Below are 24585 nucleotides of genomic sequence, written 5' to 3' on the forward strand. Positions count from 1 at the left end.
AATTATTTACCCTGCAACTATTTTCGTATTTATAATTATCTTTACATAAAGTAGTTTTCTACACCTTTTAGAGTTAAATGAAACTTGTTCCAAGAGAAATAATTTAGTTTAACAATTAACAAATTTGAAGGTTGAACAAATAATTGAAGCATACTTTTAGCAGTTACTAAAAACAATTTTAATAAATAGATTTTTAAGTAATACTAATTTTAGTTGTATTTCCACTTATCTAAATTTTAAGCAAATTTTTGAAAATCAATTAAAACTTTTAAGTGAAATTCGTAGTAATTAATAGTTTATTATTAAAGCATACTTTTCGGCATATTTATATTATTTATGGAAAGATTACTAAATTTAAATTTAAAGAACATATTTAACCCAATAATTATAAATAGTTTAAAGCACTACAACATGGTTAAACATTTAAACAAATGAAATTCTGCATTTTCTTCATTAAAAACTGTTTATTTACAATATATACATTTTAAAGCATACTTATAGGAGTCAAGGTTAAATGTATTTATTTTCTAAAACAAATTCATATTTTCTTAGTTTTCAATATAAAAATTTAAATATTTGCTTAAATATAAAAGCAAAAACAAGCAATGGCTAAAAAAAGAAAACTTTTAAAGTGAATTTACATAAAATGTTTAACAACAAACGGCCAAAGAATAAACACCCAACCCAAATGTCTACTTGTATAATCAATGTAAATAGAATCGAATTTCCAAAATACTTAAAAGAAAAAACGAAAAAAAAACTCAACCCAAGATACAAATAAAGGCATATCTGCAAACATTTATACCTATAAAGATATTGTTATGAAAACATATCCCCAACTTAAGCCAATAACAAACAAATCAAAAGGATAAACACGCACCCACTCACACACATCGTCTAGGAAATTTGCAATTTGAGCTGAAAACATAAACCATCTCTGGGCTCAAAAACTAAACTAAGCAGCATATTAGGCGCCAGAGAAAAACAACTCTAAAAGCAAAAAATGAAGACCTACCAAGCTACAGAAGTGAAAAAGTTAACTGTTTTATTAGCCATCATATTTATAAAGAAAATCAATGGTGAATACAGCCAACAGGAAGATGAGTTAGAAAATAGCAGAGGCGGTTTTGTTAATAACTCCAACATGCTGCCTGTGATGGTGGTGGGAGATATAGAGGCCACTGCCATTAGCATGACCAACACTCCGTCAACACACCCTGCCATTAACAGGGAAAATCTATATAAAACAACAAACCATAAGGCAGATATTAACGCAGCTGATGAGGAAGACGATAACGACAACGATAATAATATAACACCTCAGGCTTATAAATATTATAGCAATCACAAAGAAAAACATGAATCTCTCAAACAACTACATCATCACAAAAATCAACATCATCATGGACAGCAGCAGCAAGCGCCTGAAACTAGGCAACATCGTCATCATCATCATCATAATTCTCATCACAAACATCGATATCCTGCAACTTATTACTCTAACAAGTATCCTTTAGAAAAGCATAAACATCATGTGAAACATCATCAGCATCATAGGAAATCACAAATAAAACATAATCCTTCTTTGTCTTCGTATGAAAACAAACAATTATCTATACCACCGGAAATACTCGAGCAACCATCATCTCTGAGAACTGGAAATATTGATGATATTGTAAGCATACTGCCAGAGGATTTTAATTATCAAAGCGATGATAATTTTGAAATGCTGTGGCAAAATGAAAGGGAAAATGTTAATGAAAACGACATCGACAACGAAAAACAATATAAAATTACAACACCAGCATCAATGCCTACCAACTATTATGATGCAGCATCTTTGTCTTTGCCTTTTGTAACAGATTATGAGAGTACCACACAATATCCTTTTGACAGTGATGCTCAAACATTTGCCGATGACTTCTTTTTTGACAATGACAACAAATATCCCTATCTAACACACTTGTATCATCAATCTCATGACCAGCAGCAGCAGCATCAGCAACATCACTTACAATCTCATGTTCCTGGCGCTCAAACTGGAGATTATTTTGCTGCTTCTCCTCGCTCGGGCCGACATCGTGGCCGTGCCACTTCTCACATTATAGCCAGTCATAATCTATTGCACTCGATGGGTTCGAAAAAGTTTCGTTCTCTACCCGAAACCGAACAGGACTATCAAATGCAACGTTTACTTTATGCCCCTCCCGCTCAAAGACATTGGCCCGTTAAGCGCGAGGCTGTTGTGGAGGGTGATGTTATATTGGGTGGCCTGATGATGGTACATTCTCGTGAGGATACCATTACCTGTGGCCCCATTATGCCTCAGGGCGGCATTCAAGCTCTCGAGGCCATGTTGTATACCATCGATCGCATAAATGAAATGGGCCTACTGCCCAATATTACTTTGGGTGCTCATATTTTGGATGACTGTGATAAGGATTCGTATGGTTTGGAAATGGCTGTGGATTTTATTAAAGGTAAGTGGGGAAAAAATAAGATAAAAAAGTACTTTTTGGAAAAAAATTTCAAACACCAACAAAAAGATAAATAGATTCATCTCAGTCTAATAATTTTTTCTTAGTTTTTTGCACTTTAAATTGCTCTGACATCAATATTTTAAAATCAGCAACTTTTCACAAAACAAACTCACAAAAAGTTATTCAATTTCATTACACTTGTGTTTATTTAGCTGTCTACTGACATTTTCAAACCTTTTTTTTGCCATGCTAACCATACAAATTAGAAGAAACAGAAAATATTCCAAATATAACAAAGAAATTTTTTTCTTTGCAAAAATATTTGCACAACAATACCAGGTAAAACTCAGAACTGACAACAGAAAAAATAATAAAGTGTATAAATATTTGTCTGCAACAGGAAATGAAGCAATTTTTCTTTCGTCACCTACAATGAAACTGCAGTTCATGCACAGCGAGTTTCACAGTTTACTTATACATACATGTCTTAAAAAAAGTGCTTTTCTTTGCTTTTATGCAAAAAAAAAGAAGGAAATAAATGAGAGAAATATTAACTGAAATGAAACGGGAATGCTGGTATGTCAGCACAATAGAGGGGAAATGCCTTAAAAACGCACAATTCAAACAAAGAGCAGTGAGTTATTTTAAAAAGGAACAAACAAAAGACAGTATGGAAATGTAGTTAAATGCATTTTAATAAGTCTCTATTATACAATTGGAATACAAAAATTCCATTCATAAAAAAAACAGCACAATTTACCTTTCATTGCACAATTTAACACAGGATTGTCATAGTATTAAGAAGAATTTATTTTAGGAATTCCTATTCATTGAATTGGAATTTGCACGCAGAGAAAAAAACATGGTTATGGCAACTTTACCTACTGTATTCTTTGAAACAATATATTGTTATCGTACACAAATAATTGTTATTTTAATTTAGTTTTAACAATATTTTAGTTACTGCAAACATGTTTATGTTCATCGTATTTATAAATTTGAGCATGGTTCACTGAAACATTATTAGTTTTCAAACGACTAAAGTATTATCATAATATGGTAGAACTATAATCATAAATTTTATCATAATATGTTGCTGTTAGATTATGTAAACCACAGTAGGTTTGCACTTAATAAACAAAAGTTGGATTCTTGTCAGTCTCACCCCCTCAGATTGGTGAACATTGGTAAAAAATCATCATAAAAAAAGTTTGGGGTCATTTTAAGCCCTAGTGCCATTAAGGGTTAATTTCCATTTTTGTGCTGTTATTATAAATACTAGACTTCATGTTATATTTTTCATAAGTTTCATCGAAAACGGCCCAAAAATATATAACATTTCGTTATCTTTCCATTAGTTCCAAATATTGAAAAAATTGATTTTTGACCTTCCCTTTTTAAGGTTTAACATTTTCCAATTTTAGTAAAACTCTTAGAATATAGTTATAATTATCTGGACTATAATATTCTGAATAGGTTCTACTTAAAATTCATAACAGTAACGAAATTGAGCTCATTCGCCAAAATATGTCCAAATAATTTGTTTTTCTCGAAAATTGCAAAATTTAAATCTCAAAAACGGAAAAACTATAGGAGATATTTTCATAATTTTTTCATATTTTTATTCCCTATTATACTCACAATAAATCCTACTACCCCACAAAGTATATATATTCTGAATCGTTATAGATAGCGGAGTCGATATAGTCATGTCCGTCTGTCCGTCTGTGTGTTGAAATCAACTTTCTGAAGCCCCCAAATAACTTACATACACGAATGATACATCAATATCTCCGAAATTCTTCCGGCTCGGTTGCTATTTAAAATCGAGAAAATCGGTCCACAAATGGCTGAGATATAAGGAAAAAACCAGGACAACCTCGATTTTTGACCTACTTTTGACCCATATCTGGATTACTAAATCATTATTATAGACAATATGGATATCTAATGATAGATATTTCAAACACCTGTGCAATGGGTCAAAATCGGAAAAAATATTTTTTAATCCGAATTTAAAAAAAAAATTAAAAAAAAACAATTTCGAAAAAACAACTGGAAAAAAATTTAAATTTTGTTTACCTAAAAATATTTAAAATTTTTATTTTAAAGTATAATTTGGTGAAGGGTATATAAGATTCGCTACAGCCGAATATAGCTCTCGTACTTGTTTTAACTTAAATTGCAAAAATAATTTTTTAATGGCAAAGTTTTTACAAAAACTGAATAAACTGCATTTTTTCCCATCTCAAAACTTCAGAGGCTTTGCGGCCAACCGATGATTTCCTTACCAATGTTCACCAAACTGAGGGGTGAGACTGGCCAAAATCCAACTTTTATTTATTAATACCACAGCCATGTGTATTTCTCTGCGTGTATTGTCTTAAAATAATATTATTTTAAGACAATACATATGTATTGCACAAAATATGTAGTCTACAATTCTATATCCCAATTTCATAACATTCAATCTTGTTTCTGTTTATTCCAAACTAAGACTTACGTATTACGGTGGCTCTAATTTTATTCTTTTTGAATTATTGATACTCACAAGGTTCAAAAATTGTTCTCCGCCATCTAAAAATCCACATAAGGTCCCACCCTATTTCACATAGTATTATTTTAAATAAAGTTGAAATAAAAAACTTTTTAATTTAGTTTAGTCCATACATGTTTTTTTTTTTGTTATAAGTTTTATTTGGATACTTCTAATATGTATGTATGCATATAAAGTTACAAAACTCCAAAATTAAATTACATTATGATATAGAACTGAATTAAAGTTTTGTAGGAAATAAAAACTTTCTCATAAGTATTCTCTAATTTAAGCCAATAAAAAACTTATTACAAAACTAAAAAAAACAGCAAACTAATACTTGGAATACAAAAAAACACAATACATTTTATTTGAACATATTTATATTAGTTTAAGCTAGAGCGGTTATAGTAAAACTATTCCATGCTTCCGGCCTTATTTAAGTAATTTGAGCTACATGTTATAAAATACAGAATTTATACAGATTCTAGTGAAATAAAAAGAAAAAATCTTATATAACAAATCTTAGCTGTCATATAAAATTAGTTTCATGTTGATATTGCAAAATATTTCATATTAATTTATTTATTATTACACATGCCATTTCAAATTTTATAAATTTTTACCCTTTAAGATAAATTTATTAACCATCATGTATGTAGTATTTGTAATCATAAATAACTACTACTACATGGTTTCTTGTTGATTAAACAGATAATTTTCATAATATGAAATTTAAATTAAATGTACAGATTTCAGCCAGCATATCGTGGCAACGCAGCTATTGTTTGCCACCCACTAATATTCTCATATGTATTTATACTTATATAACTAAGGGATTTGTTCAGTTAAACTAGTATACAAAGAAATCTGTGGAAATATAGGAAAACAGCTTAAGTTTTGTATATTTAAATAATTCAATTCGTGTATTTTTGTATTTTATACAAATTTACCCTCAAAATGAATTTTTCAATCATATTTACATTAGTAAACCCTTTACCCACAAGTACCAGATATATTCATAAGAATTCCGTATTGAAAATCATCAAAATCAGATGTCGGATATACTTTCCATAGACCATCAAGGAGTAATTTCAGTTGGAAAATAAAAAAGGTCCCCAGGACCTTTTCACCCATCGGAGGGTTAAATTACTCTTTATAATGCACAAGAATGCAATTGATGTTAACTCCAACAGCGCCTATGATCAACTAACTACTGACTTCAACCGCTGCCACTATTTTTATAGCGCCATCTTTCTTCCAGTAGCTTCATGAAAGTTCTATTTCTACAATAATCAACTCAAAGCTTTTATTCAATGTTGTATGCTCCACAGCTATATTAATAACAAGTTAGAAAGTATGGTCGGTCAAGCCCGACCATATAATACCCTACACTAAGTAAAAGAGCAAAAAAATTTTTTTTTAAAATTTCAATAATTTATATTTTTGAGTGATTTTCGGAAGTGGGCCTTATATAGGAGCTATGACCAATTATGGACCGATCACCCTGAAATTAGGTCGTGTGATTTATGTCTCAATGGAAGTTATTTATGTTGAATTTTGTGTATATACCAATATTTTATGGATATTTATGCACGTTTAAGTGATTTTCGGAAGCGGGTCTATATGGAAGCTATGACTAATTATGGACTGATCGTAACAAAATTTGGTGACATGAATTTTGTATATATGAAACTTATTTGGAGCGAAATTTGTGTAGATACATGTATAAATTAAACATTTATGACCGATAAAGTCCAATTTCGAGAGGACATTTGTATGGGGGCTAGGTTAAATAATGGACCGATTTCAGCCAGTTTCAATAGGCTTGGGCCGAAAAAATAATATGTACCAAATTTGATCGAAATATCTTCAAAATTGCGACCTGTACTCTGCGCACAAGGTTTACATGGACAGCCAGCCAACCAACCAGTCAGCCAGACGGACGGACATCGTTTAATCGACTCAGAAAGTGATTCTAAGTCAATCGGTATACTTTAAGGTGGGTGTTACACCAATATTTTTGAGCGTTACAAACATCTGCACAAAAGCATTATACCCTCCCCACTATGGTGGTGTAGGGTATAATAACAGATATGTTAATAATGTCCACAATTATGTTAACTGCTGCTAATCGGCCGGTAAAAAAATTGTCAACAATTAGAAGTCTCCATAAATAGAAATATTGAGAAACATGATGCATACAGAAACCGATATATTTCAATTCAAATACAATTTTGTGACAATATTAACGAATCGTTCAAAATTCCGATGAAATAGTTTTTTGCTGAGTGAAAATTCATTTCGAGAAGAGCTAGAGTACAGTTGGAGTGCAGTTAGAGTAGGGTTTAAGTAAAGTTAGATCACAGTTTATGTAAAGTTAGAATGGGGTTAAATAATGTATAGTTGGAGTACAGATTGAGTACAGTTAGACTACAGTGAGAGTTGGAGTACAGTAAGAGAATAGTTTAAGCACAGTCAGAGTACATTTAGAGTACAGTTATAGTTCAGTTAGAGTTAAGTTAAAGTGCAGTTAGAGCACTATTGGAGTACAGTCAGTTACAGTACAGTCAAAGATGAAACTAATATTCACTGTAAAAGTAGTTGAGCATATTCCATAAAATATTTTTACAAACTAAATTCAGCATTAGATAAGGATACCATGACATCTGTATTATATTTTTGTACAGCAGTTTCACCAGTCTTTGTCCTTATTCTTGTGCAAAGCAACATACCACAAGTGACAAGAAAAAAACATGGCACTCATCATGTTTGTTTATAGTTTGAACGATAGATTCATTAGGTTTAACCTCATTTCAATGGATGTAATAAAAGCTCTCTCTGTAGGCAATAATACTAAGATTTAGTCTGTTCTAAGAATACATTTTCGAACAATTTTTGTAGCCCAGATTTTAAATTATTTGTTATTTATACCAATGATACGATATATAGTTTTGTTTTTATATAATTCATTTATAATTCAATTCACAACGTCTCTTGTCATGTCACACTGTCATAATATCCTAATATTTCACGATTCGGTGGCTCGTTTTAATCGACTTTTAGGCGTTCGGAGCAGGTCACTGCTGGTTGGTTACGATAACATAATAAACAGAGTAATATTTGGGGTATTATAATGTCGTATTGTCATAATGTCCTAAAATATTTTTTTAGTTTAAACAATTTTTTGTTGGGTTTCAAACAAAAAAGTTTTAAACTAATAAGACTTTTTGAACTATGTTTATTGTTTTGTCATAAAATAACACTTTTTTTGATTGCAGCACAACAAGAATTTGGTTAAACTAAAAAAATATTTTAGGACATTATGACAATACGACCTAATAGCAGATCGTTTGAATCCCTCAATTATTTTACAACATTTTTTGCCTGAAAGTCAATAACAACATTTTCAAATTATTATGAAATATTACGATTTTATGACAATACGACATGATAGGAGACCTTGTGAATTGACCAATTGTATATATAAGTCTATGTATTCTTCAGTGGCCTTTCATATAATAAAATTACCTTTCAAAATGATAGAAGTGGGAAAAACACTTAGCGAATGAAACAACATAACTTAAATTTTCTCAGAGATCAATGACAACTATTTTTAGGTTCCCTCCTAATATCTAGTAAAATTGTTATATGTATGTTATTTATGTCTGCTTGTATATTGATATAAAGTGCCAGTATCAACCAGTAACAATAATATGGCTGCTTATATGACATCAATTTAATTCAGTGATTTGGAAAATTATATTTGCTGCTTGCAGCCCATCTACTTATATATTGCGGTGAATATATGTGTGCTTATAAATCCTGCATTGTCTATAACAGCAAATATTTATTTTTTTTCCAGAAATTTAACAATAATAACAAAATCAGGCATAATAAATAAAGAAACTATAAATTCAATATTTACAAAATAATAGTAAAGGGGCTTTCATTAAGGACTTCCAATATTTTCAATTTAATTAATATAAAGGGTTTGTTATTCAGAAAGATACATCGTGAAAATGTTCGCCGCGCATCCTAAATGTAAATATTTTCCATGACTCTGGCTCATAAATCAGGCTGAATTTGAATTTGGCATGGGTTTATGTTGGCTTTGAGAGCCGTAAGAAAACTCGACAAGAAACAGCCTAACGGGATCAAATTGCTCGATCTCAAAAACGCAAAAAACTTTAAAAAATTGTTTAACTTTTTGCCCTGTTCCGGTCCATAGGTAACCTCAAAAATGTACCTAAGATCTTAATAAACAACTTTCTGGAACATATGAACTTCCTAGGAATGATTCTTAACACCGTTTAGGTAGGTCAATATAAGTTAGTAAGAAAAAAACTAAAGGAGTTAAGTGTTTAGGGCCATAAACTATTAAATTATTATAAACTAAAGCATAGTTTTAGGCAGCTTTAAAAAAAATTATTTCTAAATTTATTTCGATTTTGATCTTGAAGATGAAGTTTTTATACCCTACACCACCATAGTGGGGAGGGTATAATGTGTTTGTGCAGATGTGTTTAACGCCCAAAAATATTGGTCCACCTTAAAGTATACCGATCGACTTAGAATCACTTCCTGAGTCGATTAAACGATGTCCGTCCGTCTGGCTGGCTGGCTGTCCATGTAAACTTTGTGCGCAGAGTACAGGTCGCAATTTTGAAGATATTTCGATAGAATTGGGTACATATAATTTTTTCGGCCCAAGGACAAAGCGTATTGAAACTGGCTTAAATCGGTCCATTATTTCACATAGCCCCCATACAAATGTCCTCTCGAAATTGGACTTTATCAGTCATAAATGTTTAATTTATAAATGTATCTCCACAAATTGCGCTCCAAATAAGTTTTATATATACAAAATTCATGTCACCAAATTTTATTACGATCGGTCCATAATTAGTCATAGCTCCCATAGAGACTCGCTTCCGAAAATCACTTTAACGTGAATAAATCGCTTAAAAATTCTGGTATACACAAAATTCAACGTACTTAACTTTCATATAGTCAGAAATCACACGACCTAATTTCATTGTGATTGGTCCATAATTGCTCATAGCTCCCATATAACCCAACTTCCGAAAATCACTCAAAAATATAAATTATTGAAATTTTAAAAGACAAATGTTTTTGCTCTTTTACTTAGTGTAGAGTATTATATGGTCGGGCTTGACCGACCATACTTTCTTACTTGTTTTGATTTTATTTGTTCACAATTTATGCCAAGGGCAACAACTTTGCCTCAGAGAGTAAATCAAAACTCCGAACTGTTTGCAAGATATGAGCCTGAGAAAAAAATCACTTTTCTGCAAAAATAATACCGAGGCCCAAAATCTTTTGGGGTCCAAAAAAACTGCATGACTTTGGGCATAACTGCGAGACAAGGGTCTTTATTTTGATATTTTATCACGTAGTGATGTCCGTATATGGTTATATTTCCATGACTCAAAAAACTACACACAGTGTAAATATCTGTATTTAGAATTCTTTGTTATTTTTTGTTTTAATTTTTATTATTTTTACCTAAACAGTTAAATAAATCAGGCATATTTTTATTAGATATTTTTGCTAAAATCTAAATTTGTGGAAAATTAACAAAAATATAGCAATCATAGCCTAAATTTATCTTAATATTATTTGTTTTAAATTTTTAATGAAATTAGTTGCTTGGCATCAACCTTAACATCAGCAAGCTGGAAATTTATTTCTAATACATGTTAATAATGAGCTAAATGAAACTACTCAAATAATCAAGAGGGAAAACAGCGCTAAACTAAAATCCGCAAAATAAATTTAATTTCCTAAGTAGAATACGAAACAGCAGGTTAAATACATAGGCTATTATAATTTGTGCAACTAAGCATAATTAATGTACCTAAACATTTATAAAACATTATTATAAGCCCAACATGTAGGCGTTATTTCAATTAATATTAAGGTGTTCTTCATTTCAAGTTAACATTATTTGAGGCAGGCAATATTTTGAATTTTGTTTATGAATGAATATTTTTCATTTATTTTTTTGGGCCATCCTAATTTAGATACAAATCTTAAATACTTTATTTGTTTTTTTTTTCAATTTAATGCTCAAATGCACAAATTTATTTTACATAAAAACTTAAGCAGGAAGTTAGAACATGTATCAAAATCCCCAAGCACATAAATTTTGCGTAACATCTAACATGGAAGAGGAATGAAAAGGGAAAATAAATTAAAAAGGCTTCCTTTGCAAACCTGATTACATGATATTGTTTATAAAATAAGTAGTTTTATTTAAATTAGAGAATAACTGAGATAATATAAATTTACATTAGCAGGACTACTATGATGGCTAGCAAGTATGCTGTAGTTCTTGGAATTTTCAGTCATGCCCCTAAAATTATACTATTGTTATTGTTAAATATTCAATAATGCTATTATATGTATATGGATATGTAAATATATATTTAGAAATAATAAACAATAATTTGAATAAAAGGCTATTTTTGAAAAATAATAAATAAACACAATTTATTTGTTTATAAAAAAATTATTTGCATATTTATGTTAATGTACATTAAAACTCATGATATTAAAACAAAAATAATTAGCGAATTTTCACATGGTTTATAATCAATTTGAAATTGTATGCTAAACAGCTTTAAATTAAATGTAAATTGTAATTGAAAACTTTCCAGCTAAAACTCTATTTGCCTAGTAAGCCAGCAAGTAATATTGGAATTAAGTACTGATTATTTATTAATGGAAACACTAGTTCTTTTTGTTAGTGATTTGGCAAAATTCATGCTTAGAAATGTCATTACATTACTCCGAGGTAACAAATAACAATATAAACAGAACTACTTTGTTTTTTGTTTAAATAAAATCTTGCATACATTTTAAGACACCCTTTAATAATAATCCCTTTCATACATTAACATTTATTTGCGTGTAATATGACAAATGAATCGTACAGATATCACTGAGAATAAAAAATTTTGTATTTCTGTTTAAAAAGTTATATTTAAAACCAATCAATTCAATACATTAGCAATGGTACAACAATACGTATGATGTATTTGAAATGCAATGAAAACAATCATACGTTTAGGTGGCCCTAATGGTAATAAATAGTGTTTAGTATAAATTAAAATGAAATTATAGCTGATTTGAAACACTGCAATAGAAAACTGACTGCACAATAACCTATACAATTAAATAAACGCATTGGACAAAAGCTGTTTAAACTAAACAATTGAATTTCAAATTATTATTGGAATATATTTTGCATATTCCATGGGTGTTACGATGACATGCCTTTAAGTTATTGAAAATTTTGTGTTACTAATAAAGCTCTGTACGAAGCATACAGTTAATTTATGCAATTTATTTAACAGGTGCATAATGCAAGGGTCATCAGAAATATTTTTACAATAAAGCGAAAACAAAAACTGAAAAAAGCACAAAAAAAACTTTGTGTTAAGAATCATAGAGAAATACACATAGAGCGGAAACTAGAAAAAAACTCCAACAAAAAAAATTACTCAATATAATCACACATACAAGTGGTGACTTTGCTTTCACTTAGCTTTTTTTAATAATACATTCTCTGAGGTATTTGGCAACTGAGTTAGGTTTTTGACAGCAGAGTTTCAGCTCCATGTGTATTTCTCTATGGTTAAGAATTTGTATTGAATTTATTACAATTTTTCATTCTCTTCACAAAAACAGCCAGTTTTTTTTAGGTTGTTACAGGGAGCAAGTATGTAAATTATCATGTCATTTTTTTTAAGTACATATTTCTATAATACCCTTCAATACTATGATGGAAAGGGTATTAGTTTATATTGAATTATTAACACAAACAAAAATTCTGTATTCTTTTTATAGGTTCCATTAGCAATATTGATGACGCAGAATATCACTGCAACAAAACAACTGTGCGTAAAGTTATTTCGGGAGTGGTGGGTGCTGCTTCATCGGTGACCTCCATACAGGTGGCGAATTTATTGAGATTGTTTCGCATACCACAGGTGAGTGTCAAAAATAATAGAAATATATTTTAAATAAAAACAAAAACGATAAAAACATTTATTAATTTTGAAATGAAAATGAATTTGATAAAGATTGTGATTGAATTGTAGGTATTTTTCATTATGGACGAATTTTTTTAAAACAAAAAATATGGAAAAGGGTATATAAATTTTGTCGTTCCGTTAGTAACACATGAAAATATGTGTCGCAGGACCACATAAGTGTATATACTCTGGGTCCTCATTGGATCCTAAAATTTTCTATAAATGTGTACTCTCTGTTTATAAGGCTTGGTTGATATTGAAAATATGCAATATCGGTCCATAATTCAACAAATTGAGACTTTTTGATTGGAACAGAATAGCGACCCTATAATTCTGAGAGGGCATTTTTTTGATCGTAAGGAGCATAGGTTACAACTAGAGGCGCAACTGAGAGTAAGCTGAGAGTAAAATAATTACTTGTGAGAGAATTAAACACATAAAAATACTTGAAAGTTTAACTTCGATATTCCGATTAAATACACAATATTTGGCATTTTTTGGACACATTTTTGCCGAAACACGTTAATTTTGCTAAAACGAAAAAAAATATTTTTTATTAATTTTTAACACTTAATTTTATTTGTGGTGGAATTTAAATTTTAGAACAGAGTTTAAATTTTTGGCATTGAAAATAGAAGAAAATTTAAATGAATTAAAATTTAAAAATTTTTATACAACTCTGTGTGTATGGTGAAAATTAAAAAGGCACCAATACAATATCAAAACTATGCATTAATACATTCCCAGACTTAGGTTTTTGACAACAGACTTAGGTTTTTCCCTCCCAGTAACGCTTCTAGAAGCAACAGACCTAAGTCTGTTGTCAAAAACCTAAGTCGTGAGAATGTACATAGTTTTGAGGTTGTATTGGTGCCTTTTTAATTTTCACCAGACACAGAGTTCTATAAAAATTTTTAAATTTTAATTTATTAAAATTTTGTTCTATTTTCAATACCAAAAATTGAAACACTGTTTTGTAAATTAAATTCTACCACAAATAAAATTAAGTGTCAAAAATTTATAAAAAAATATTTTTTTCATTTGCGCAAAATTAACGTGTTTCGGAAATAAAAGTGTGCTGTAAATTGTTAAAAAAATCATAAAATAGTGTATAGAAGTGTAATAAATTGGTTCGGTCTGTATTTAGTCGGAAAATCAAAGGTAAAATTTCAAGTATTTTGGTGTGCTAATTTCTCTCACAAGTATGTATGTTGAATTAACATATCATAAGTACGTGTGAAGAGAGTAATTATTGTTATTCTCAGCATACTCTCAGTTGCGCCTCTAGTTGTACCCTATGGTAGGGAGCATTATATTAAATGAAAAAAAAAATAGTAAGTTAATGTCTCAGTGAATTCTTATTGTCAGAGTTGTATTGTGGAATTTTGTGGGGTTCATTTTTGTGGAAGATTTCAACCCTGTATCTCCTCTCTTTAGGGGTCAATTTGACACTTTTAAGGATTAAAATATTGTACGAAAATTTTTTGGGTCTAACATTTTTTTAAAAAAATCGCCAAAAATCTATTCATGATCCGAATGAGCTGATATTAAAAATATAAATAGTCCTAGAAAAGATCTACAAAATTATATATACATATGTAAGTTATCACTTTTAGGTCAAGAGTTATTTACGTTTATTTATTCATTTTTTTTAATTTTGCTCGATCTCTTCTTAGTCAAATATCATCTACATATAACTATTTGCAATGAAATTCCAAATACTATAAAAACAACTTTCTAACAGTTATCTCGTTCCTATAAAAAGTTACTCGCATCGAGTTTGAACATGTAAAAATGACCTATTTTTTACGTGAATGTGGATGACATACTAAACAAAAACTTCATGTACATGAAACAGAGTACCCTTTTCTATTCCTCTTTCCCCTTTCAACGACAAACTCAAATGTTTTGCAGCAAATGTTTCACAGTATGAATGGAGACGAATTTGTTTGAACACATTATAAAAAGTTGTCTGTCTGAAGATATGTTTTGTCTAAAATATAATTTGGGCAGTTTCTGAAAGAATTTTCAATTAAGTGAACTTTTTGAGTCAGATTCTGAAAGAATTTTTTGTCTGCTTAATTTGTTTAGTCGGTTTCAGAAGGAAGTTTATGCATATATTAGGTGTACAACTTAAAAATATGAGTTTTTTTTTAATTTTTAGCTTTCATTTTGAAGAATTTGTACAATATAAATTTATTCAAAGTTAAATATGTAGCTATTGTTAGTTATGAACTTTCCCCATCTTTCTGGCAACATATGGATTCCGCGCCAATAGAAATGCTCATCTTTTGTGGCCAACCATGAATCAAGCCAGTTTCGTGTATTCTGTTCGGGTATTCTGTAACAAAGAGAGCGTTCTGTATCGATCGAAATAGTAGTCGGACGGGGCACAGTCTGGACTATAAAGCGGGTGAGGTAAATCTTCCTAACCACTTCATTCTTAAAAGTTATTGCAATATGTGGCCGACCGTTGTTATGATGTAAAATTTTACACTTTTTCTTCCTCTCTCTTCTATAAACTTAAGACTTGCTGAAGTAAACTTAATGTGTGTGAATCAGCACTTAGATTTTGAACGAATTTTCTATCTACAGAATTTTATACCGATTCTAAAATTCATTTCTGTGTGGTGAATTAGTTTGTGTTTGATTCTCAACGAATTTTCAAAGAAATTGTTGGTCTTAATTGGTGCAATTACAAGCGAATTTTCGTTTCGATTTTAAATGAATTTTCGGTCGCACATACTCTCAATGAAATATTACACCGTACGACAAATAGAGAAAAAATTCGTTAGACACCAACCGGATGATATACGTCTGAATCTCTAAATTTAATGGAGAAAAACTGTGTTTTCAGTTTTTCATTTCGCGATCCTGTGTCCTATTTTAAGGACTTTAAAATTTCAAAGAAGTACATTTTTTCAAAAAAATGTTTAAAAATACTCCTGCTATTCCAACAAATTGTATGTCATAAGAACAAGAAGAGTTGTAAAATATTTTGTATTATCTTTATTTTATACTGTAAGGATCAAAAGATGTGAAAAATGTCCTTTAAAGTGTTTATCCTTTAATATCCTTTAAGGTTGCCTATAAATTCCTTTTAAAAAAACCCAAATATTCTATACTAAATGTCAAAATTTCATCCTTTATATATATAAAGGTCAAATTAAAATATAAAAAAAATTATTAGTATACAAAAAAGTTTTATTATGAAAAGTGCATGTTTATAAACTACACCACCAAAGTGGGGGAGGTATAAGGGGTTATGGCTGCTGTTTGCAATATTAAAAAATATAGTCCCAACAACCAGCTTAAAGTATACCATCTGCTCAGGATAATTTTCTGAGTCGACTAAGCGATGTCCGTCTATCTATGTAGACTTTGTAATCAAACTACAGATCACAGGTTTAAAGATAATTCGACAAAATATGGCACAAACCTTTATATTGCCCCAAGGACAAAGACTATTGAATTTGGTTACAATCAGCCCATTATTTATCCTAGCCCCCATATTTGAAATAGTTAAGCTCTCATAAATATCTTAATTATAACCATATTCAAACCAAATTCAGCACAATTAAGTTTTATGTAAGCCGAACTCTCACGATCAAATTTCGTGACGATCGGTCAACAATATTGCATAGCTCCCATATAAGCAACATTCTCGAAAATGTCATTAATATACATAAATCTGTGAAATATGTCAGTATCCAAACAAAATTCAACACAGATATGTTTCATATATTCGCAATTCATACCACCAAATTATGTGACGATTGGTCCATAATTAGTAATAGCTCCCATATAAGCACCATTACCGAAAATGTGTGTATTCAAATAAGATTCAACACAAATAAGTTTCATATCAAAAGAAAACTCTTTATAATCATATACCCGGTGCTGGGTATCATAAGGTCGGGCTTGCCCGACTACATCATTTTACTTGTTTATTAAAAAGTCTTCATCGTTGCTTTTCACAAGGGATTTTGTTATATTTTTGTCTAGAATAGAATGAAATATTAAAATAAAATATAAAAAATAAAAAAATTAAAATTTAAAATATTTTTTAACAATTAAGTAGTTAAGATAGATGAATGAAATTTTGGCATGTGCTATTTAATATTTGGATCTTTAATTCACTATTTTTTTTTTTAAAAATTATTGGAATTCTAAAAGGATATTCAAGGATAAAAATTTGAAAGGACATTTTTACATCTTCTGATCCTTACAGGATAAAATAAAATTAAAACGAAATATTTTACAACTCTTCTTGATCATTTGACACCAAATTTTACATAGTAGGATGATAAGAAGCATTTTAAAACATTTTTTAAAAATGTACTCCTCTGAAATTTTTGAAGTCCTTTTAAAAGGAAACAGGATCACGAAATGAAAAACTGAAAAAGGAGTTTTTCTCCATTTAATTTATTGTTTCAGACGTATATCATCCTGTCCTTGTCTAATATTGTGTGTCGTACGGTGTTATCTGTCTAGATATATTTGTTCTAAACAACTTTTGTTTCTGTCTAGAATGAATTGTGTTTTTTATCAACACAGAGAAAATAGATTCGTAATAGCAAATGAATTTTTTTCCAATTGAATGATTTTGCCTTAGTGACGGAATCTATCAGCTATAACTATAAAATTTCACAAGTGTTAACAAAAATCTTCTTTATCCTTTATTCTTTATGATTTTCTGTTGCTAGAACAAATTCGGTTGCTATTAAAAATCAGTTTTCTCTGTGTAGAAAATGTTCATTCTAAACTAATTTTGTTGTTGTCTAGAATATTAACGTTCAGAATGTTTCTGTCTAGAATATTATCAATCGGTTTCTGAGCGATTTTACTTTACCAGAATCTGTTAAAAGTAGCTGAGGCTACCTTGCGTATGATTAATATTGTTTAATTAATAATTGAGTACTGGTTCTAAATTCCATAAAATCTTTATGTTGGCCAAACTTTAATAATTTTATTTATTATTAAGGTTTCTACAAAAAAAAAATTTGTTCATGTTAGTTTCTCTTTCTATTACAATAATTTGACCCTAGAGATATTTCTCGTTAAGCATATTTACAATTCCAGTCTCGTACATTTTTTTTTTATTTGTTATTATGCTGGTTTTTTTTATTAAAACACAAGAACTGGAACATTTGTCATATTTACAACCCTCGAATGTATGAAAACGTATTGCGAAATGGATATATTCAGCATACTGACTCACTTTAATTAAACACATACAGAGACTCAAACATTTTTACAACTACCGACAGTTATTATACTGACACATACTGAAAATTGTCAATGATCTACGTTTGTTTTACTTGCTGTTAGAGCATTTGAAAGTTGCCCTTAATAATCCACCATACATATTCACACGGCATTTCGAACTCCGTGTATAGATTCAATTTTTACCGGGGAAATGTTATTAAAACCGTACAATACCCATAAAATACTGCTATTTTGTTTTGCTTATTTTTCCAGTTTGTTCGTGATGCTATTACATTTTCATTGTACAGTTCTATTGATACGAGCATCATATAATTTTATTTTATTTCATTATACTTATATAATTTGAAATTCAACACCCTCGATTTTTTTTCTTTTCGTTTTCCCATAAAAATATTTGTGTTTTTTGTATTTTTGTGTGGAATGTTATGCTGTTGCTACTGTACAAAACAAATTTATATTACCAACATTTTTTTTTTATCTTATTAAAAAAAAAACTCCTGCATTGCAACATGCAAAAAAAAGGTCACATCTATAGTTTTTTTGCAGACAACAGCTGCAAGCAAATAGAATTCCAGAGGGGAAAAGTTTCAGCATAAAAATGCACTTGCATCAGCATGAAAAAAAAATAGCTATAAAATAAAATATTTCTATTTAAAACCAATGAAATTTAGTTATTTTTAAAATGCAACTGGAAAGTAAGTGATAAATTTAAATAAGTTATCTGGATATGAACAATAGAAAGAAAATTTATTTGCTAAAGCTAAATGGATATAAAAAAAGTGTGTTTTTATATGTTTAAACTATAAATTATTTGGGGTATGAGAACCAATAAACAATATTGAATAAGAAAGTAATAAAGAAATTAGAGAATATAATTTTTTTTATATTATGATCAAAGCAAGCTTTTCAAGATTTTTACTTTATATTTCACAAGTTTTAGAAAACAATATTTAAATTAGGATAGGAACTGTTAAGAAAACTACACCGAATATAAGAAAGAGAATCAGAACTAAAATGTTTTACAGAAAATTTTATTTTACTTTAAATTGCTTCGTCACGAATAGGATTCTGTGTGTGCAAGTTTTGTTCATCTCTTTTAAAGACAGAATATTAAAAATCTGACAGAAAATATTTTCAGAATCTGATTGAATAATTTACAGAAAATGTGGCAACTGACCAGAAAATTTTTCGAGAATCTGGTAAAAAAATGTCATAGGCATAAAATTTTGTTCTGAAACCGAAAATTTTGTTCTGGACACATAATATGTCCAAAATATGTCGAAATACATTTTCAAGGCAGAAAACTTCTTAAGAATCAGCACAAAAATTTCGTTCGTTCAGAATCTCAATAAAATATTTGCAAAAAAGAAAATTTACTCAGAATCAGACCAAAAAAATATTTGGTCAGAAATTTTCTTCAGAATCTGGCTAAACAAAGTCTATAACCAAAAAATTATTTCAGACGCTTACAAATCAAATCCTCTAGATAGCAAATTCGTTCAGAAACTTACCAAAAATTATGTACGAAGTAGAATATTTCTTCAGAATCGAAATAAATAAATTCATAATTTTACCAAAACTCTCTAGAGAGGCAGATTTCTATTGACTTAAAATTTTCTATACAGAAAATTCATTAAGAAAAATGTATGTATTTCTTGAAAATCCTAACACTCTTGACAAAACATTAGGCAGAAAATAACTCGTCTACAATCTGAAAGAAAATCTTTAAAATTTTTTAGAGAGCAACAAAATTCATTCTGAATTTGATTTTTTTTAAACAGAAACAGTATTCATTCGAAATCAATATTTTCTACACAGACAATTCGTTCAGAGTCTGATCAAGATAAATTTATGGCCGGAAAATTCGTCAAAAATCTGACCAAACTAATTCTCTGAACAAAAATTCCGGACAGAAAATTCGTACAAAAGCTGAAAAAAAATGTTGGCAGAAAATAACTCGTCGACAATTTTTCAAACTGATAATAAAAAAAAAACGTTTGGAAAAGAATTCATTCTGAACGAAAATTTTGCAGATACATAGCTGAAAAATTCGTTTGTGGGTTACGCCACTTTTGAGCTGATGGCCTCATATATACATAAGTTTGTCATTCCGTTTGTAATTTCTACATTTTTCGTTTGCTACCCCACAAAATATATATGCTCTGGATCGTTTTAGATAGCGAAGTCGATATAGCCACGTCTCTCTGTCCGTCTATCCGTCTGTATGTTGAAATCAACTTTCCGTATCCCCCAAATAACCTACATACATAATTCATACAGCAATATATCGGGAAATCTTCCAACTCGGTTGATATTTAAAATCGACAAAATCGGTCCATAAATGCCCGAGATATAAGGAAAAAATCGGGATATCCTCGATTTTTGGACAATTTTTGATCTATATCTGGATTACTAAGTCATTAATATAGATATCGAATGGATATCAAATGATAGATATTTCAAAGACCGTAGCAACGATGTATATAAGGCTATATAGTAAGTTGGAACTGCAATGGGTCAAAATCGGAAAAAATATTTTTTAACCCGAATTTTTTTTCTCACCAAAAAATTTTTTTTTCACTAATAAATTTTAAAATAAATTTAAAAAATTAAAAAAAAAATTTCGAAAAAAAATTTTTTAAAAAAAAATTTTAAAATAAATTTTGAAAAAAAATGTTTGTTATAAATTGGTTTCACTAAAAAATTAGAAACAAATTTATTTTATTTTTTTAAATTTTTTTTAAAAATAAATTTAAAAAAAAAAAAATTTGTTATAATTTGGTTTTTATTTACAAAAGTATTTAAAATTTTTATTTTAAAGCTCAATTTGGTGATAGATATTGCAAAGATGTATATAAGGCTATATATAGTAAGTTGGACCTACAATGGATCAAAATCGGGAAAAAATATTTTTAACCCGAATTTTTTTTATCAACAAAAGTTTTTTTTCACTAATAAATTTAAAAAAATTAAAAAAACAATTTCGAAAAAAAGTTTTTCAAAAAAATTTTTTAAAAAATAATTTGAAGAAAATTTTTGTTATAAATTTGTTTCACTAAAAAATTAGAAACAAATTTATTTTTTTAAATTTTATTTACTTAAGTATTTAAAATTTTTATTTTAAAAAAAATTAATTTTTTTTTTAATTTTATTTACTTAAAAGTATTTAAAATTTTTATTTTAAACCAATCTTTCTTTAATTGGCATTTTCCCAATTTCAAAGGAAAATTCTCAGTTTCATTTTGATTTTTCTCAATTCCGCATTGACATTCTCAATTTCAATTAAAATTTTCCCAATTTCAATTTTATTAGGAATTTTCCCAATATAATATTGATATTCTCAATTTTATTTGTTATTCTCAATTTAATATGAAAATTTTGAATTGAATTGAATGTTCTCAATTTTAATTAAAAATGCTTTAGTCAGAAAAGTGGTTTTCTGAAAAATTAATTTTTGAGAACAATTCATCATTTTGTGGAAACAAATATTTACATTATTATGTGAAGGTTTCAAACAGTTTTCATTAATTTATTTAAAAAAATTATCTCTAAAATCTAAAATTTCTGATTACATATTTTGTGTAATAAATAACAAAAGTATTTTAATAATTTCGTTTAAATAAAAGTTTCACAAAATTTGCCAATTCAGAAAATTCTTTTCATACATATTGTAGCTATATTTATTTGTAGTATTTTTCAACAAATACCACTATTGTTTTCAAAATTCTATGATATCGTTTAACATTTGTAAATATTCTGTACAACTTTGATTGCACGTTTCATCTTCCTGTTTCATGTTTTTTTTTTTAACATTTTCACGTCATCTTACCTAACTGTCTTGTAATTAGAAATCATTGCTTTTATTTGGTATTCTAGTAGTACGACTGCATTTCCAATTATCCATCTTGAAGTTTTTATTTTGTTATACGTTTTTCTGTAATTCTTATTCAATCTTTGATTGAATCTTTTGATTGTGTTCTTTTCAAAAAACAGCAACTAATTGCAAATGGATAACGTGGCAATTCTTCAGTTTTGGTTTATAAACAGTAAATATTTCAATACTTTTGTTTCATATTTCTCTAGGAAATCTAGGAAAATGATTAATCTGTTTAGTAATTATCTTAAACAAAGAATTTAAATGGCATTTTTATTCATTTTAATTTTTCCAATAAATTTTCTTTGTTTCTCAACAATTTCAATTTAAGCAAATTCCTTTAAAACTTATTACATTTAAATTTTTTGTTAATCAATTAACAATTTTTTTTATAAAATTTTAAATGCCAAATAAAAATAAAAGCTTAAAGGGCTTTAATTTATTTTATTTAAATTCCATTTATTTTTATGCTTCACACTGAAAAAAAACTAAACATAAAACACAAGTGCTATGGCAGCTGTCCTGAATGACTTAAATTGTATTATAAATTTAATTAAATGGTCTATTTTTAACAAAATAACATAAACCATGACTAAATTGGCAAAAAAAATTAACTCCCTAAATTATGAAAAGGAGAAAATTTTCAAAAAATATTTATAATGCAAAATCAGTAACTAACTGCCCATATTAAATACCAAACAAACCTTATTAACAGAGAGTATTTGCTAGCCCCTTTTGTTTGGGCCCTATAGGGTTTTCGACTGATAGAGAGACGGACGGACATAGCTTGATCCTCTTAGAGTTTTATCATGACCGAGAATATATATACTTTTGTAGGTCTGTGCTAAATATTTTGAAGTGTTAAAAAATGTGAAAGTGTAGTTAAACTATTTGGCAATTTAGCCATCTATTTATGTATAAATGTCGGTATAAATATTTTCTGTTGTTCTATGAGTTCAATTTATTACTACTTAATGCCATGTTTAAACACTTGTCAACTGCTGGAACCTGCAATTTATTTATATAAACTTGTCATTTAGACAATCATTTGTTAAAGGGTGAAGCAAAATAAGGAAATTTTATTAAACAAAATACAAATACTTTAAACAGTTTACACCCCGGATAACAAAAGTTTGATACATTTTAATGAGATTTTCAATAGATTACTTATGGTGGCTCAAATTACAACTTTCTTAAAGTTAATTTAAAAAAAAAGTTAAAGTGACTACACTCTAGACTACTAAGATACAGTAAAGTGGCCAATTGATTTCATGATATATAACCGAGGATGCATTAAGTAACCAATTGAGTTATGTATGTAATACAAACAGACATACATTAAAAATAACCCTAAAATACATAAATTGGAGTAAGGCTAGTGATTGAATATTATTGAAAATTAATCTGAATTAATTAATTTTCAATAAAATTCAATTATTGTAGAACAGTTGGGAAATTACAATCGTCTTGATGCCGGAACATGTTGTTGTTGTTGCAGTTTTCTTTAAAATTCCAAAAACAAACAACAAACTAAGCTAACGTAACAATATTATAAATTTGTTTTGAGAAAATGCATCAAACTAGAAGTGATCTTATAGTTTGGTCCATAACTTTTTTTCTAATAAATCGATTTTGCTGATTTTCAATACCAAATCACCTAGGACAATTGTTAATATGTTGGATAAATATCATTCATTTAGGTGGTTTAGTTGGGACATGAGCATGTTTTACACTAACAAATGGATAGACAGAAGGAAAATTATACTCGTCTTGATGCCAAAGCAAGATGGTGTTGCATTTTTCTTAAACATTCTGAAAATAAACAGCAAACTCAGCTAGCTTAACAATATATAAATTTGTTTTGGGAAAATTCATCAATCTCGAGGTGGTCTCACATTTTGATCCATAACTTTTTTTCTTGTGAAAAGATTACGCTAATTTTCAATACCAAACCACTTAGGACAATTGTCAATATATTGGATAAATTTCATTCATTTAGGTGGTTTAGTTGGGACATGAGCATGTTTTACACTAACAAATGGATAGACAAAAGCACACACATTCAGTTATTTTTGAACCACTGGGAAATTATGGTCGTCTTGATGCCAAAGCATGTTGTTGTTGCATTTTTCTTAAACATTCCGAAAATAAACAAAAAACTAAGCTAGCGTAACAATATTGAAATTTATTTTGGGAAAATTCATCAATCTCGATGTGGTCTCACATTTTGATACATAACTTTTTTTCTTGTAAAACGATTTTACTGATTATCAATACCAAACCAACTAGAACAATTGGTAATATTCTCAGTAAATTTCATTCATTTTGGTGATTTAAATGGGACATGAGCATGTTTTACACAAACACAAAAATTGAGAGAAGGACATAGCTAAAATGTTTTAT

The 24585-nt window shown here is 28.8% G+C and overlaps 1 protein-coding gene across 1 annotated transcript in view; it reads left to right on the top strand.

The window, feature by feature from the left end:
• Positions 1-1003: 1003 nt before the first annotated feature.
• Positions 1004-24585, top strand: part of LOC135959843 (metabotropic glutamate receptor 2-like) — an 80642-nt gene continuing 57060 nt past the window's right edge. Inside the window, exons 1-2 of the mRNA XM_065510938.1 lie at positions 1004-2480; positions 12892-13034. Of these exons, the coding sequence (XP_065367010.1) occupies positions 1004-2480; positions 12892-13034 (1620 nt within the window). The remainder of the gene's footprint in view (positions 2481-12891; positions 13035-24585) is intronic.

This window comes from Calliphora vicina, chromosome 5 (genome assembly GCF_958450345.1).
Source record: "Calliphora vicina chromosome 5, idCalVici1.1, whole genome shotgun sequence".
Classification (NCBI taxonomy): domain Eukaryota; kingdom Metazoa; phylum Arthropoda; class Insecta; order Diptera; family Calliphoridae; genus Calliphora; species Calliphora vicina.